The following is a 17,629-nucleotide window of genomic DNA, read 5'->3' on the forward strand; positions in this document are numbered from 1 at the left end:
TCCAAAGTAAATTGCTCTCTCTCATGCACAGATTTATCCCATCTCGTCTGCAGTTGTCATACCCTTCCTCCCGTCCATGGTACACGGAATCTTGTGGTGAGGCTGTTGCCCAGAAACAACTTGCTTTTGTCTCCTGGAAAACAAATCCAACGGAAGGAAATCTCATTTCCTTTCACAAAGCCCGAAACAAGTGTGTGTCCACCCTCAGGAGAGCCAGGAAACAATATCTCTCTGTTCTCAAGACCGAACTCTCTTATCTGTCTCCCTCTTCCAAATCAGATCGGCAGTCTGCAGCCTCCTCACTCTCTGCAGACCTGGACAAAATCACAGACTGGGCAAACAAGTGGAACATGTCTTTCAATCCTGACAAATCTCACACTCTTACGATGTCTCTCCGAAAAGACCGACTGAACAACCCTCCCATCCACTTTCTGAATAATCCTCTCCAAGACGTTCTGTCACTCAAACTTTTGGGTCTCACTATCTGCCATGATCTTTCCTGGGAAAACCACATTTAAAATCTGGCCTCCAAAGCCAGTCGCCGACTGGGCATCCTCCGTCGTGCGAAGTCTTTCCCTGGCACACCTGAGCTCCTCACCACATACAAGGCTGCCATCCGCAGCTCAATGGAATACTGCTCTCCCCTCTGGGCTGGTGCTCCTGCCTCACACCTAGCTCGTCTTCACGCTGTTGAAACCAAAGCGTTCAGAATCATTGGAATCTCCCGCGATGAAGCTAACTCCAAGGGCCTTTCACCCACTCACCGCAGGCAGATTGATGGTCTTTCCGTCTTCTACCGACTCCTCTCTGGCCTTGCCCCCCCCCCCCCTCAGCTCTCTCTGGGCTCTGTCCCCCAAATATTCCTACAGGTCGCACAAGATCTGCCTGCAACCCTCTCATGGTTAAACTGCCAAAATCAAGACTCTCTGCTCACCTTCACTCCTTCATTCCTCTTTTTCTCCCACCTCTGGAACAAACTCCCTCACTCTCTTCAATCCCACTCCACCCTCCAGGTCTTTAAAACAGCTGTTCACCACCATCTCTTATCTTCCCCCATCCAAAACTTGATCTTTTCTACCCCCCGCTAATTTCACCCCAAATCCACTTTTTTGAAATACCAACTTCTGTCCTGGAAGTCCTTGGTGTCCTTGTGTTTTATACTTCTGCCCCCCCCCCCACCTCCCTTCCCACGCCTCCTCCCCCCAAGCCCTATCCCTCCAGAACATCTCCCTTCTCTCAAATGTTGTGTTTGTGCGCTTCCCCTTCTCTCCCCATCTTGTCTTCCGCTCCCTCTTTTTATATATTTTGTTTGTCTGGTTGATTTGTTTGTGAAATAAATGTTAGCTCTTTCACGAGCCTCGATTCAGTATACAAAAAAAAAAAGGAAAAAAAAAAAAGGTTAAAACCTTTAAATATTTACTTCTATCAAACCACTCAAGCATAGGATGCAAAACTTAATATGTATGATTGACAACCCTTGGGAGAACATAGTTTGAAAATGAAAACTTCAAAGGTCATGTGGTCTGGCAGCTATATTGGATAGAAAAATAAATGTTATACAATCAATGCAAAACTTTAAATACGTCATCGACTAACTATTCTGAATTAGGTTTTATAAAGATGACATCATGGGTCAAGTGTCCAATCTAAGTGGGGGTTAGATCAAATACTCGCGGTTACAAAGTGTGCTTCTGGTATAAAATTATTGCCGATATGATGAAAACATTAATCTGGCAAAAGTCATTCCGGTTTTTTTTCAATCGTTCATATTTTCCAAAATCGACACGAGGATTATGATGAGCCTGCACATAGCAAGGAATGAATGATTATAATATGCTTCAATACCATTGAGTGCCTCAGCCTAAACTTCAAAAGAAAGGTAATGAAACTTGAAATATCGATTAAAAGTAAACGAACCTGATTATTCAGTTGTTTTTTTTGTATACAAGATCGAGGCTCGTGTAAGAGCTAACATCAATCACACAAAAAAAAAAACGGACACATAAAACATATAATAAATGGAGCGGGAGACAAGATGGAGAGAGAGAGGGAAGCACACAAGGTCAACAGTAGAGAACAGGGACATCGGGAGATCTGTGGGAGGGCGCGGGCTTGGGGAAGGGGGCAAGGGAAGGGGGTGGGAGAGGTATAAAACACATGGACACTGCAAGGACCTCAAGGTAAGAAGTCAGTATTTCAAAAAAGTGGATCTGGGTTGAATTAACGGGGGTAGAAAAGATCAAGGTTTTGGATGGGGGAAGATAAGAGATGGTGGTAAACAGCTGTTTTAAAGACCTGGAGGGAGGACTGGGATTGAAGAGAGTGAGGGAGTTTGTTCCAGAGGCGGGAGAAAAGGGGAATGAAAGAGTGAAGGTGAGCAGAGAGTCTTGATTTTGGCAGTTTCACGAGAAGAGGGTTGCAGGCAGATCTTGTGCGACCTGCAGGAATATTTGGGGGACAGAGCACAGACAGAGCTGGGCGAGCAAGGCTGGAGAGGAGCAGAGTTTCATTAACTGGTGAGAGCAGAGTTGGTTTAAAGAAATGGGGCGAAAGTGGGGGAAGTATCGAGACATTAAAAATGCCAAGAAACGATTGCGGAAGTTGAAGAAAATGATGACAAACCAATTATAGCTTGCACAACAGGGAATGATAAAAAGTTCAACAAAAACGTTCTCAGTATCGGAGGACAAGAAACAAATAATGGCAAACAATCCATCTTAAAGCAAAAGTGAGCATGTTTAAAAAAAAATTAAAAAAAGATAAATGATTCAAAACTGATATAGATCTCAACACATGGTGGAACACAATGCTGAGGGTCACAAAGACTCTCCGCCAATGAGCCAGCAACTCGTAATGTTAAGGGGATGCATGCAGAGCACATTAAAAAAAAAAAAAAACGGCTCAAAATCCCAATAAAGTTTCTCTGCAATTTCTATCAGGTTCAGGTGCCACACAGGCTGGTTACCTTGCTGAATACAGAGTAGGCTTTGCCTCATTATTAAGAATTATCACGGGAATGTCACTCAAGTTGTACTTAAAGTTGCATGTCGTGCAGTTGCTATTGTGTTCAAAATGCCAACACGCTTTACAGAAAGACCAAAAAAACCTGTTAAAACAAATAAATAATTGTTAAATCACTGCTTGTGAGATGCCCCACAGCATTAAGATTGATATTAACGAACGTTATTTTTAAAGGTCCACAACATTTATGCACTCTCACCAACAGTTTTGTACTTCCTCATTATTACACAAAGACCCCGTTAGAATACGGACCCACTGACCTGGCTTCCGGCCGCAAACATAAGAGAGAAGGCGATCGGTTAGCTCATACTGGCATTCGAGAAGGCGATCGGCGAGGTCCGTATGTCCGGCTTTCCTACAAAAGGAAATAAATAATCTTTGCAAAGGAGGCAGAAACTCAACACAGGGCAGAGCACCATCAGACAAGGTAAGCATGGAAATTTTCAAAGCTTCTGCAAGGAACATTGCGAGATAGGAATAACGTCAGCAAGGAACATTGCCACTAAGGAACATTGCCAGAAGAAAATTTTCAAACAGTAATTTGTACTTTGTGCAATTCAAGTGTTAAATTAAAATATTCAGTCATTTTGCTGTTTCATCCATGTACCATATTTTGCCTGTTATTCATATATTATTTTGATGTTTCATGTTTCTAAATTATGTTTTGAACCAACAGCGTCACTGAAGAGGAATTTTCTTGGATACGGGACAATAAAGATTATTATTTTTATGAAGACAAAGTTTTAAAAAATAATCTAAAGAGGTTCACGGTGCAAAATCGAATGCAAAGGCATTTTATGTGAAATTTTCATGTGCATGCGATACTATATACAGTGTTTTCTTAAAGTATTCACATCCCTCGCCTTTTTTCACATTTTGTCGTGTTACAGCCTGAATTTAAAATTGATAAATTTTTTTTTGATTGATTAAGAATTTTTTGGGTCATTGATCTACACATAATACAACACAATGTCAAAGTGAAAATTTTTATGGCGTAGTCCATAGGGCAAAGCCGTCTAGAACAGTGTTTGTCCATCCATATGTCCGTATGTATGTATGCATGTATGTATGTATGTATGTATGTATGTACCCTCAAACGTATACCAATCAGAGCTGAGGATCTGGTCACATGACAGGGTGATGTGATTACGTCTGCTTTCATTACGGCGTACAACGGCTGATTCCACACTCCACAATTTTGATTCCAATGTCATTCAGGCCATACATATCGTCGAACCTGTCATATATCACAATCTCCATGGTCTACCTATACGTTTTTCATTCAGTGTGAAACACAAACAAACCGACTGTTAAAATGATCATCAAATATCAAAAGCAAAGACGTTACGGATCTTCCGACACAGTACGTATAGGCCTTAGGCTTCATGCCTTCATGCCTCACCTTCAGGCCGCTTCGGACAAATTAGCCCAGGTTTCTTAATACAGTAGTGTTGTTTACGTAATAATAATAATAATAATAATAATAATAGCGTTAATACTAATAACATAGTAAATATAACCGGAACACTGCAATCCCTTTGTAGTTATTGCAAAGTTTCTAGATTGAAGCGGTGTATGGTTCATTAATCAATGATAAACGGTGTACGGTACCAACAACGCGGAAGTAAGGAATTCGCCTCGGTTTTTTATCGTAATATAATTTTCATAATAATGATAATGTAACGTTAATATAAAAGTAAATCTAATTGTAACACTAATCCCTTTGTAGTGACTGCAAAGTACTGGACGTTAAAGTGACGACTGGAGGTTAAAATATATAATCTTCTATACAGTAAAGCAGAGGCAGTTTTGTGTCCGGCCGTCACACTATGTCATTACGTCTATGATGTCATTACGGCGGCGTACGGCGACGGCTGACTGCATCGACCAACATTTTAATTTACTAGTACATCCGCTCACTACAGGGGCAGCAGGAAGGGTCATTCCTCTTTGGGGTATATAGATTACAGTCGATCTATGGTCGGGTCTCAAGAACATTGGGTGTGTTCATTTACCAAGTTTATTGTGGAGAAATCACCAAATGGTTTAAGCATTTGAGCAAGCACTCTATTCAAAACCGTTAAGAACGGGTGGCTTGGCAAGTGTTAGATAGCTGCTAGGTAAATAGGCACAACCCGGTCTTCCTCCCTTTTAGTTTCGTGTTAAACAGCAGGAAAAGTAGGTTTCATTGGTGGTTTTCAAAGCAAAACCTTAATTGGTGGGTTTCAAAAGGCTACTACGAAAAACACCACTTTCTCAGCAGGAAGGGTCATGCTATTTGCCCAAACCTTGTGGGGTATATAGATTACAGTAGATCTTCACTCAGTTCTGCAAGTAAAACTTACCTCGCGGATGTCAGGATTCCTCCAAATTTATTTGTTTCATGTTATAAACAGCATTAGCGACAGTAAAAAAGCTAATCATATGCGTTTGTGGTTTATGATATTTTACAATCCCAGCTATGCCGCTGTTAGACTTCTGGCCTTGTCTTTAGAAATTTTTACAAAACAATAAAAAATGAAATACACAAAAATATCGAATATACATTTAAGCATTTAAACCTGAGTCAATACTTTGTAGGAGCACCTTTGGCAGCAATTACGGATTCGAGATTTCTTGGGTATGACTGTATCAGCTTTGCACATCTTGATTTGGGGAGTTTTTCCCATTCCTCCTTGCAGATTTGCTCACGTTCTGTTAAGTTGGTTGGGGAGAGTCGATGAACAGCAATCTTCAAGTCTTTCCACATATTTTCAATAGGATTCAAGTCTGGGCTTTGGTTGGGCCACTGAAAGACTTTCACGTTCTTGTTCTGAAGCCATTCCAGTGTTGCTTTGGCTGTATGTTTGGGGTCATTGTCCTGTTGGAAAGTAAATCTTCGCTGCAGTGTAAGGTCTTTTGCACTCTGAAGCAGGTTCTCCTCAAGGATTTGCCTGTATTTGGCTCCATTCATTGTTCACTCCATCCTCATAAGTCTCCCAGTCCCTGCCACTGAAAAGCATCCCCATGCTTCACGGTAGGGATGGTGCTAGATGGGTGATGAGCTGTGGTAGTTTCCTCCAGACGTAGCGCTTTGCATTCAGGCCAAAGAGTTCAATTTCAGACCACAGTATCTTTTGCTTCATGTTCTCGGTCTTTCAAATGCCTTTTTGCAAACTCCAGGAATACTGTCATGTGCCTTTTTCTCAGGAGTGGCTTCCATCTGGCCACTCTCGCAAAAAGCCTCAATTTGTGAAGTGCTGCAGAGAATGTCTTCTTTCCAGCAAGTTCTCCCATCTCAGCCAAGGAACTCTGTAGTTCTGTCAGAATGGCCATCGAGTTCTTGTTCACCTCCCTAACCATGGTCCTTCTTGCCTGGTTGCTCAGTTTGGTCGAACGGCCAGCTCTAGGAAGAGTCTGGGTAATTTCCACATTCTTTCCATATCCTAATGATGAAGCTGACTGTGCTCTTGGGAACTTTCAACACTCTATAAATTGTTTTATACCCTTCCCTAGATCTATTCTTCCTCACAATTCTATCTCGGAGTTCTACGGACGGTTCCTTGGACTTCATGGTAGAGTGTCTGCTCTGGTATGCACTGTCAACTGTGGGACCTTATATAGAAAGGTGTGTGTATTTCTTTCCAAATCATGTTCCATTAATTGAATTGGCCACAGGTGGATTCAAATCAAGTTGCAGAGACATCTCAAGGATGATCAAAGGAAATTGGATGCACCTGAGCTCAATTTGGAGTGTCGTAGCAAAGGGGTTGAATACTTGACTCAAGACATTTCAGCTTTTCATTTTTAATTATTTTGAATTAATCATTCCACTTTCATATTATGGGGGTATTATGTGCAAATCAATGACAAAAAACCTCCATTCAATCCATTTTAAATTCAGGCTGTAACACAACAAAATGTGAAAAAAGTCAAGGGGTGTGAATACTTTCTGAAAGCACGAAGAGTTAATGGTTTTACTGATCTCTCAAGCAATGCAAGTTAGTAACTTTCTTGTGAGAACCAGGTTGGAGTAAGGCTCATTACATTATTCATAATATGGCATTACAATAGCTATAAACAACCGCTCCCACCAGGAGCATCCTGGGGAAGAGTGCGGTGGTATTGGGAGAAGTGGGGATTTTTTTTTTTTTTTTGGAGGCACCTAATCCCTCGTCTCCAGCAGGGACCAGATTGCAAGTCGCCTCCCCTCCCCTCCACACCCCCCCCCCCCCCTCGCGGTGGTGAAGTCGGTGGGTGTGCCAGACCGATTTCTGGCAGTTGTAACAGGTAAGTATAAATGCTGCAGAGGCTGAGCAGGTGAGGCAAAAAGTTGTTCTAGTGATGACACGAATGTGATCCCAAAGAGTGTTTCGAAGTACTCCTGCAACACTCAAATGTAATTTCCACAATTCACCAAATATATCACCTTCATGCTAAAATCAGTACAGTTTTTCTAGTATTAGCTGTATAAGCCTACCCAAGACTTATTGGGCCTGGTCAAAGGTTGGCAAGGTTCATACACTTGCATTCACTTAACATTCCAGTTTTTCAGGTGAACAAGTCATTTTGCAGTGGTGTTCTTGAGGGACATTAAATAATTTGTTTAATATCCTCTTCTGTCCAGGCTGGAGTTCATCAAGGCAGTGTTCTGGGCCCTGTGCTTTTTCTAATCTTCATCTATGATCTCATATATTGCCGGTGTGTGCTCCGGTTTAGAATAGGTACCCCGTATATCTGCGTGTCGTAACAGGCGACTAAAGGGTTGGAGTCAGGAAAGGCATCCGGCCATAAAAACATTGCCTCAAAAATGGAACCATGATGATTGTCATGGGGCCCGCAAGGCTAACCACCGCTCTAGCAGGGAAAATGGCCTTAAAAATGGGGAAAAAATTTTTTAATCAATAATCTCTCTGAATGGAAAATCCTCTTTATTTATTTGCTGATGACCCCACCCTCTGTTTCTACATCTCTCATCCCTCATATCGGCAGGCTGCAGCCTCTTCACTCTCTGCAGACCTGGACAAAATCACAAACTGGTCAAACAAGTGAAACATGTCATTCAATCCTGGCAAATCACACACTCTCACTATGTCTCTCCGAAAAGCCCGTCTGGAAACCCTCCAATCCACTTTCTCAACAATCCTCTTCAAAAAGTTCTGTCACACAAACTTTTGGGTCTCACTATCTGCCATTATCTTTCCTGGGAAAACCACATTTCCAATCTGGCATCCTAAGCCAGTTGCTGACTGGGCATCCTCCATCGTGTGAAGTCCTTCCTTGGCACTACTGAGCTTCTCACCACATAGTCGTGGCCAAAAATGTTGGCATCCTTGCGCTTTTTTCAAATGGCTCACAATTTTCTCTAAAAATAAGTTGAAATTGACAAAAGTATTTGGTCTCCACAATTCTTTATTTCACTGTTAATATTACAGAACATTTGTTTTTGATTCAGAACTTAATATAAATATATCCTTTTAAATTAATTTTTTTTTAAATTAATCTTAAAGAAAATAAAAGGAAATGGCATTGGCAAAACTATTGACATCCTAGGCTTGACATTTGGTAGCAGAGCCTTTGGACAAAATAACTGCAGTCAAGCGCTTCCTATAGCCACGAATGAGCTTCCTACACCTCTCTACTGGCAGTTTGGCCCACTCTTCTTGTGCAAACTGCTCCAGTTCTCCCAGATTTGAAGGGTGCCTTCTCCCAACTGCTGTTTTCAGATCTCCCCACAGGTGTTCAATGGGATTTAGATCTGGACTCATTGCTGGCCACTTCAAAACAGTCCAGAATTTTGTCTTTAACCATTCCTGGGTGGTTTTTGAAGTGTGTTTGGGGTCGTTGTCCTGCTGCAAGACACATGACCTTCGACGGAGACCCAGCTTCCTGACACTGGGTTGAACATTGTGCTCCAAAATGCCTTGGTAATCTCCTGATTTCATGGAGCCTGATGTTGGCTTAGCGGTTAGGGTGCCGGCTTGGGATCCTAGGATCCTAGGATCCTGGGTTCGAATCCCGGTCGATCGCTAAATTAACACCAGGGGGGTTGACTCAGCCTGTCATCCTTACGAGGTCGGCAAATTGAGTACCAGCTTGCTGGGATGAATGATCACGGTGTGTACCCCGGTTTAGAATAGGTACACCGTATCCCTTCGCATCGTAAGAGACGACTAAGGGTTGGCGCCAGGAAGGGCATCCGGCCATAAAAACATTGCCTCAAACAGGGAACCATGATTGTCATGGGGCCCGCAAGGCTAACCCCTGCTCTAGCGGGGAAAATGGCCTTAAAACGATCATTCATTCATGCACACATTCAAGGCACCCAGTGCCAGAGGCAGCACAGCAACCCCGAAACATCACTGAACCTCCTCCATGTTTGACTGCAGGGAAGGTGTTCTTTTCTTTGAAGGCTTCATTATCTTGCCAAAACGAAGTTTTTGCAAGATGTATCAGTCAGCTTGTATGTTTGTTTGTTTGTTTGTTTTTTTGTTTGTGGTTAATCATTTTTTTTTCACGTTTAGATCACTCTGTAGACCACAGTTATTATTGGAAACTCCTGTAACTTCGCATATCAGAGTCCTATAGAGATACCCTTCAGCACACAAAATTTTGAAGGTCAAGGTCAAAGGTCAAGGTCACTTTGTGGTCAATCATGGAGGTCAACGAAACCCTTATTTTTTGAGTAACTTTGATCGGATCGTCTCCAAACTTCATGGGAATCTAGTATATGGTCCGGCGCTCAGCTGATTAGTTTTTGGTGGCGATCGGCCTTGACCTTCATGGTTAGCGCTGGAGGTCGAAAATTATTGACCCCAAGGTCAAATTTTGAAATCGTAGTTTTTTGAGTAACTTTGATCGGATCGTCTCCAAACTTCATGGGAATCTAGTATATGGTCCGGCGCTCAGCTGATTAGTTTTTGGTGGCGATCGGCCTTGACCTTCATGGTTAGCGCTGGAGGTCGAAAATTATTGACCCCAAGGTCAAATTTTGAAATCGTAGGTACCATATAGACCACAGTTATTATTGGAAACTCCTGTAACTTCGAATATCAGAGTCCTATAGAGATACCCTTCAGCACACAAAATTTTGAAGGTCAAGGTCAAAGGTCAAGGTCACTTTGCGGTCAATCATGGAGGTCAACGAAACCCTTATTTTTTGAGTAACTTTGATCGGATCGTCTCCAAACTTCATGGGAATCTAGTATATGGTCCGGCGCTCAGCTGATTAGTTTTTGGTGGCGATCGGCCTTGACCTTCATGGTTAGCGCTGGAGGTCGAAAATTATTGACCCCAAGGTCAAATTTTGAAATCGTAGTTTTTTGAGTAACTTTGATCGGATCGTCTCCAAACTTCATGGGAATCTAGTATATGGTCCGGCGCTCAGCTGATTAGTTTTTGGTGGCGATCGGCCTTGACCTTCATGGTTAGCGCTGGAGGTCGAGAATTATTGACCCCAAGGTCAAATTTTGAAATCGTAGGTACCATATTGAGTAATACCTCATATGAATGCCCTTGATGAGTGCTTCCCAGATCTGTAAACAGTTTGACGCTATGACGTCATTTGATGACGTCATGACGAAAAAACGGAATTTTCACATTTTGGCAAGATACGGTTCACCCTGTGGGTGACATATGTTTATTTTGTTTTCTGTAAACATAGAGATGATGCACTTTACCAAAAAGCTCTAATTTGGTCTCATCTGTCCACAGGACATTCTCCCAGAAGGATTTTGGCTTGTTACCTCCACCACCAAAGGTGGATGGAGGTTATGTTTTCACCTCTGTCTTTCTGTCTGCCTGTTTGTATGTTTGTCCGTTTGTCCATTTGTGAACAAGATATCTCAAAAAGTTGTGGACGGATTTGGACGAACGTTGGCAGAGAGGTACCGTATATGACAAGGACTAAATGATTAGATTTTGGTGAAGATCAGGATTCGGATCCAGCTAGTATAATTTTTAAGTGATTCCTCACCATTGGGAGATAGGGCCAAAAACGATTCATAGCAGGATATCTCAAAAAGTTGTGGACGGATTTGGACGAAACTTAATGGACAGGATGTGTGTGTGACAAGGAAGAATCGATTCAATTTCGGTGAAGATCCGAATCCGGATCCGGCTAGTATAATTTTTAAGTGATTCTTCACCATTGGGTGATAGGGCCAAAAACGATACAATGCAGGATATCTCAAAAAGTCGTGGACGGATGATTTTGATTAAATGCGATTCTGTATTGTGATTTTCTGGTCTACTCTAGAATACAAAACATAAACTGTTCACCTGGTGAGGTATGCTCTCTACTGAGTTTCAGTTCTCCCAGATAGTGAGAAGTCTCTGCACTTCTCCTATAGTCCATGGGCCAGACCAGATATCGGTACCACCCGAGGTGGCAAAAGTTCCATGGTGCCAATTTATTTGTTACACCCATATAAGTAAAATAATATGTGATAGCAATTCCAAATGGGTAGCTTTTTCATTTTTCTTGCAGGAAAGCTGTTTTTGCATTAATCGCGATACCGCAACTCCGCGCTGTTGTTACTAGTATCATCTTCCAAATCATTTTTTTAGCTGAATAGACAATGTAACATGCTTAAATATCTTAGCAAATGGATGTTTGTAATAAAGACATGTATGTTATACTATATAATACATATTCTTGTATTTATTCATGTGTGGAAACTAACTTTTTCTTCAGTTTTAGTGTCTTAGTTAAGAACAAAATATATGTTGGATGCTGGCAGTGTCCAGTTTTCTTCCGTATTCCGTATACTTGGCCACTGGTGGATACTTCCTGGTAGGTGAGGCAAGAACAAGAGGCTCTGCAATAATTATGTCTATTTAGTTAAGCAGAAAATATATGACAGATATGTAAAGTGCTGATTTCCCCTCATCAGTGGTGATATACATTTGCAGCCTGGTTAGAATAAGTCCAGTCATGAATGCTTGATTTGCTTTCAGATATCAGTCCACTGGTTTCACCAGTCTAATTAAGTGTAATTAAATATAATTAAGGACTGGCAGACTACTAATTTGTGCAACATAGTAATGTGGATTGATAATTCTATGTTGCAGGTGAAAACTGACTGAACATGGCCTCTGACGGAGCAAGCAGCCTGCCACTAAAGCGGCCACGAGTGGAGTGCATCATCCACTGTTCCAATGACAATACAGACAAGCTGGTTTCACTACAAGACATTGACTCATGGAGAACATTGCTGAGGGCAGCCCAGATCAGAAAACATGCAGCAATTTTGAAACTAGCTACGAACCTTCCTGATGGACAGATTCCAACAATCCAGTACCACAGAAAATGTCGCAGTCTCTTCACCATGAAAAGACATCTTGATGGCATCCTCAAATGTGCCAGTGCCAGTGAACCTGCTCAAGACACAGGATCACAGAGAGCAGCTAGACAATGTGCAAGCACATCAAGGACTTATGAGGCAGAGTGCATTTTCTGCCAGAAAGACACCAAGTATGCTAAAGGACAGAAGACGAGAGAAATCCTCATACAATGTCGAGAACTTCGAGCTGACGCCACAATCAGGAATGTAGCCATGGAGAAAATAGACAGCAGAATCCTTGCCATAGTCAGCAGAGACCTGGTAGCTGCAGAAGGTCACTATCATAGGTCGTGCTATCGGTTCTATACCAAAAGAGAGGTTCGCAGTGGACAGGATGCAAGCCAAGATGATGATGCTGAAGCTCAGTATGGCGCTGCTGTGGATCAGGCCTACAATGAGCTGTTCCTGTTCATCAGAAGGGAGCTTTTTGGCAATCCTCAAGTGATGACAATGACTGATCTCTCTTCTAGACTGGTGGCTTCAATGAACTCTCTTGGTATTGCCCATGTAAGGGAATCAACCAAGAAACACATACGACGGAAACTGGAAAGCGAGTTTGCAGACTCCCTGCACATCTTCTCTGAGGGAAAAGGGAAACTCCTCCTGTTTCCAGACAACCTGTCCATATACGAACTTGCCAAACAATACCAATCGCTACAAGCAGAGCTGCATACTCAGAAAGGCCTCCATGCTGAAGATGTGGTCTCCAAAGCAGCCCTGAAAATGAGAGCCGACACCAAGAACCAAGATGCCCCTCAAGCCTGGCCACCGGAAGTCAAACCAGAAGCAGAGGACACTACCATTCCAGAGTCGGTCATGGTCTTCCTGTGCTATCTACTTACAGGTTCCAATGACCCTGATCATGCATCTCAAAGAGTCCAGCGGCTTCTGTGTTCACTCGGCTATGACATGGTATATGCTGTAACACGTGGACTGATAAAGCCCCCGAAGCACATCGTTCTGCCATTCGCTATCAAGTCACTGACCGGGAATGTAGAGTTGATACACATCCTCAACCGACTCGGCCATAGTGTGTCCTATTCTCAGATGGAAGAGATCGACACTGCTCTGTGTCTCCAAAAGCTCTCGCTATCAGGGAGTGATGTTGCCCTCCCAGGTAACATCCATCCTGGCATATTCATAACCTTAGCCTGGGATAATATCGACCGTCTGGAAGAGACCACCAGTGGAGAAGGAACATCTCACAGAGTGAATGGGATTGCCGTACAAGCAAAGCCAATCACCCCAGTGTCCACCAGAACCATGCTGACTGTAGGAAAAACAAAGCAGAGAAGTATTGATGCACCACCAATGTGGCACACAGAACCGCACACGGTTTGTCGACATCAGCAAACTGGCAACCTCAATTGGAGACAGCATGTGTGACAGCCTGGTTGGGCTACACGCCTTTACAGGGTGTGACACTGTGAGCGCATTCGCTGGCCGTGGGAAGCTGATAGCACTGAAGCTGGTGAGGAACGACAGTAACTACCAGGAGACGTTTAGACAGCTTGGTCAGTCATGGGATGTCAACCCAGAACTATTTGAGAAGGTACAGCAGTTCATCTGTCGCATGTATAGTGCAGCTGCTAGGACTGGTGAGGTCAACGAACTGCGCTACCAGCTCTTCTGCGCAAAGAGGGGAGGAGTCGAGTCCAGCCAGTTGCCACCATGTAGAGACTGTCTCTTCATGCACGTCCTACGAGCCAACTACCAGGCAGCAATATGGAAGTGCTGTCTGCAGGCTCGCCCAGCGGTGCCAAACCCTACCGAGCATGGATGGACAGTGGATGAAGATGGCAAGCTCGCCATCCACTGGATGCGTTCACCACCAGCACCAGATGTGGTCTTGGAACTCTTAGCTTGCAAGTGTGTGCGTTCCTGCAAATTGCCAAAATGCACATGCCTGACCAATGGACTGTCATGCACAGACATGTGCAAGCTACAAACCTGCAGTAACCAGAAACAACAGGAAGATGAAGAATCCTTCGAACTCGGAGACTCCGATGAAGACGAGCAGTTCGATGACTGACTATGATATCGCTAGTTTAGTACATTGACATACTCAGTATTATTCTGAAGAGCACAGGACGTGCTTTCCCTGGAAACACCCTCAGAATACATGTAGACATGTAGACATTTTGATAATGTGTTGTGTCATTTCATCTTTATGTGAAGCACTACCTGACCATACCGGGTACATAGCCTACAGTCTGTTAGTTCTGTTAGTATGTGATTTCCAACCATTTTGTATAACATTTGAGTACTAGTACTGTTTATAGCTATTGTGGCATACATGTACTTGAGATGGGCTCAGCAGATGAGCTCAGTACAGCCTCTGGACTTTCTTTCCCTTGATTCAGAAAACCGTTTGATTAATATGTGTTGTGACCTTTTCATGTTGTGACATGTTTATGTGACAATTTCCATAACAATCACGTACGTGTATTATAGTAGCTGTTGTATTCCAAAATTACACTATGTGAAGATTGTATGTTTAAAATAAGACATAAAGCGATAATTTTGGGATCTACGTTGTCTCAGTACTTTCTGATTAATATGCCCAATTAGTCCATGGGCCCGTACCCAAAATTTCACACATGGACTAAATCAATCCGAACCGTCGAACGCCTTTTCACAGGGTGCGGGTATAAAATAGCTGATAACTACCACTAAGCTACCAGTCCAGAATTGCTATCACATCAGCATGTATCCCACATACATGCACCTTTCCAAAAATCATTACTAGAACTTGCCACCTCGGGTGGTACCAATTAGTGAAATTTCGGGTCCGGGCCCATGGACTAATAGGAAGTGCTTGCAGTTGTGCCTGGCGAGCTATGCTTGCCCAACCTCTAGGATACAAATCATACCCAACCTCTAGGATACAAAACGTAAACTGTTCACCTGGCAAGATATGCTCTCGACTCAGTGCCGTTTTAGTTCAGGTGTATTGAGAGTCTTTTTTTCCTTTTTTCCTTTTTTTTCTCCTTCTCCTTCTCTTCCTCTTCCTCTTCCTCTTCCTCTTCCTCTTCCTCTTCCTCTTTCTCTTTCTCTTTCTCTCTCTCTCTCTCTCTCTCTCTCTCTCTCTCTCTCTCTCTCTCTCTCTCTCTCTCTCTCTCTCTCTCTCTCTCTCTCCCTCTCTCTGCAGTGGGGTCCTCCTGGGTCTCCTACCATAGAACCCCCTTTCATTGAGTTGGTGACTGTTAGACTTTATGATAAAGGTGAGCTGCCTCGCAAGCATACTGATCAGCTGATTTCAGGAGTTCTGCTTTTGCAGTTGTGCAGTTTTGAGCTGTTTCTTTTCAAGCTCATCTATGTCAGAGAGCAGGTCTTTCGTTTTCTTTCTAGCTTCTGCATTTCCTGATAGTCTTTTCTCAGGGGGCATGATACCTCTATCTTCCTGACGCTGCTGAAATCAGAAGTTGGTTTGAAATTTTTACATTTTCTATCCCACCACACGTCAATGGTCACACATAAGGAAGGCGCTGTGCAACCACCGATTCCTCGTGCAGGTTCTCCACTTAAATCTATCTGTTCACTGAAAATTGCCACTCTACTGCAGCTTGTCCATGGAAAGTAAGGAGTAAATCCTTCACCACCTTCCACACAAAGCTGAAATGTTGCTTGGTTGCCATTGACTGAAACAACAGCGCATCAATCCTGCATTTGTCATCATATTTATTGAACTCTTTGGACGTGGAGTGGTTAAACGTTACTATGGTGTCAATAAACTCTTCAAACGGTCGAAGTATGACATAACAAGCAGATGCACCACTCGACTTGCTTCTACTTGTGCAGACAGCTGTTTCTTCATTTTCTCCAGGCATTTATCCTTTGCTAGTGCAAGCTGTCTGGGGTTATGGCAAGACATGGATCTTGTCATGGGATACTCAAGTGGTGCCATCCCCATCAGTTTAACCACAATCTTCATCAAAAAGTCTCTGACTCTATTCTCACCTGCATGACTTGCCTGTACTGGTATGTGATTTTAACTTATTTAGCTCCTGCTCAGCTGCAAAGCTTATATGTTACTGTATAAATTGCTATGGATTTTCTTATCCCCTGGATCCAGTTTCATTATTTTTGTCATTGATCCAGTCTTTCATATTGTCTGCCTTCACAAAACACTTTTGAAGATCAGATAGCAGTCTATGCAAGTTGTCAGCAAGGAAAGGCATCATCAGTTTGTGAGATAGGAACATCACCAACTAGAAGGGCACTCAGTAGAGCGTATACCTCTGCCAGGCTGAACAGTTTATGGCTTCGATCCCACTGATAGGCCGAATCTGGATTCAGACCTGAACCAAAATCGAATCGGCTTGTTCTTGTCACCTAACAAACTCGTCCACCAAGTATATTCATAACTTGTCCACAACTTTTAAAAATATGTTATATATCGCTTTTCACCCGATCTCTCAATGGCGACGAATCACTTCAAAAATTAAATAATTCTCGGATCCGAATCCATATGCAGATCGTCACCAAAATTTAATCGATTCGGTCTTGACACACACTCAATATGTTCACCAAGTTTCGTCCAAAAATGCCCATACCTTTTTGAGATATCGTGCTATATATCGGTTTTAGCCCTATCACTCAATGGTGAAGAATCACTTCAAAAATTAAATAATTCTCACATCCGAATCCATATTCCGATCTTTACCAAAATCTAATCAATTCGATCTTATCACATACCCAACTTGTTCACAAAGTTTCGGCCAAATCCGTCGATAACTTTTTGAGATATCCTGCTATGTATAGTTTTTGGCCCTATCCCCAGTGGTCAAGAATCACTTTAAAAATTATAGTAGCCAGATCCGCATCTGGATCTTCACCAAAATCTAATAATTTCGTCCTTGTCACATACCCAACCTCTCCGCCAAATCTCGTCCGAATCCGTTGCCAACCTTTTGAGCTATCTTGTTCACAAACAGACAAACAGACAGGGGTGAAAACATAACCTCCATCCACCTTCAGTGGCAGAGGTAAAAATGGTCACACCTGCTTAGCAATAGACAAGGCAGAGAAGTTTCATTACTTTAGGTGGTTGGTAGTGCAGGATACCAGTGTGATAGGATGTAGTTTTGGGATTTGGGACAGTCCCTTGTGTAAAGTTGCTCACAATATTTGATATTTGGCCATATCTGGATGACCCTCTCGATCACCGGAACATTTTCGATCCTTCTACGATTACAAAATTTCAACGGGAATATGTCCGACCCAATTTCTGCCCTCATCTTCATGCAATTTCACCCCAACAAATTAAGAAATATCCCCCTCCA

General features: G+C 42.7%; 1 protein-coding gene across 1 annotated transcript in view; it reads right to left on the reverse strand.

Moving 5' to 3' along the window:
• LOC137439244 (ARF GTPase-activating protein GIT1) overlaps nt 1-17,629 on the reverse strand; it is a gene marked incomplete at its 3' end in the record, with an annotated part of 128,344 nt that overhangs the window by 36,466 nt on the left and 74,249 nt on the right. The window contains 1 exon segment of the mRNA XM_078768964.1: nt 3,282-3,376. Within this exon segment, the coding sequence (XP_078625090.1) occupies nt 3,282-3,376 (95 nt within the window).

The sequence above is a fragment of the Myxine glutinosa genome, unplaced genomic scaffold (genome assembly GCF_964187855.1).
Source record: "Myxine glutinosa unplaced genomic scaffold, kmMyxGlut1.1 SCAFFOLD_773, whole genome shotgun sequence".
Lineage (NCBI taxonomy): Eukaryota > Metazoa > Chordata > Myxini > Myxiniformes > Myxinidae > Myxine > Myxine glutinosa.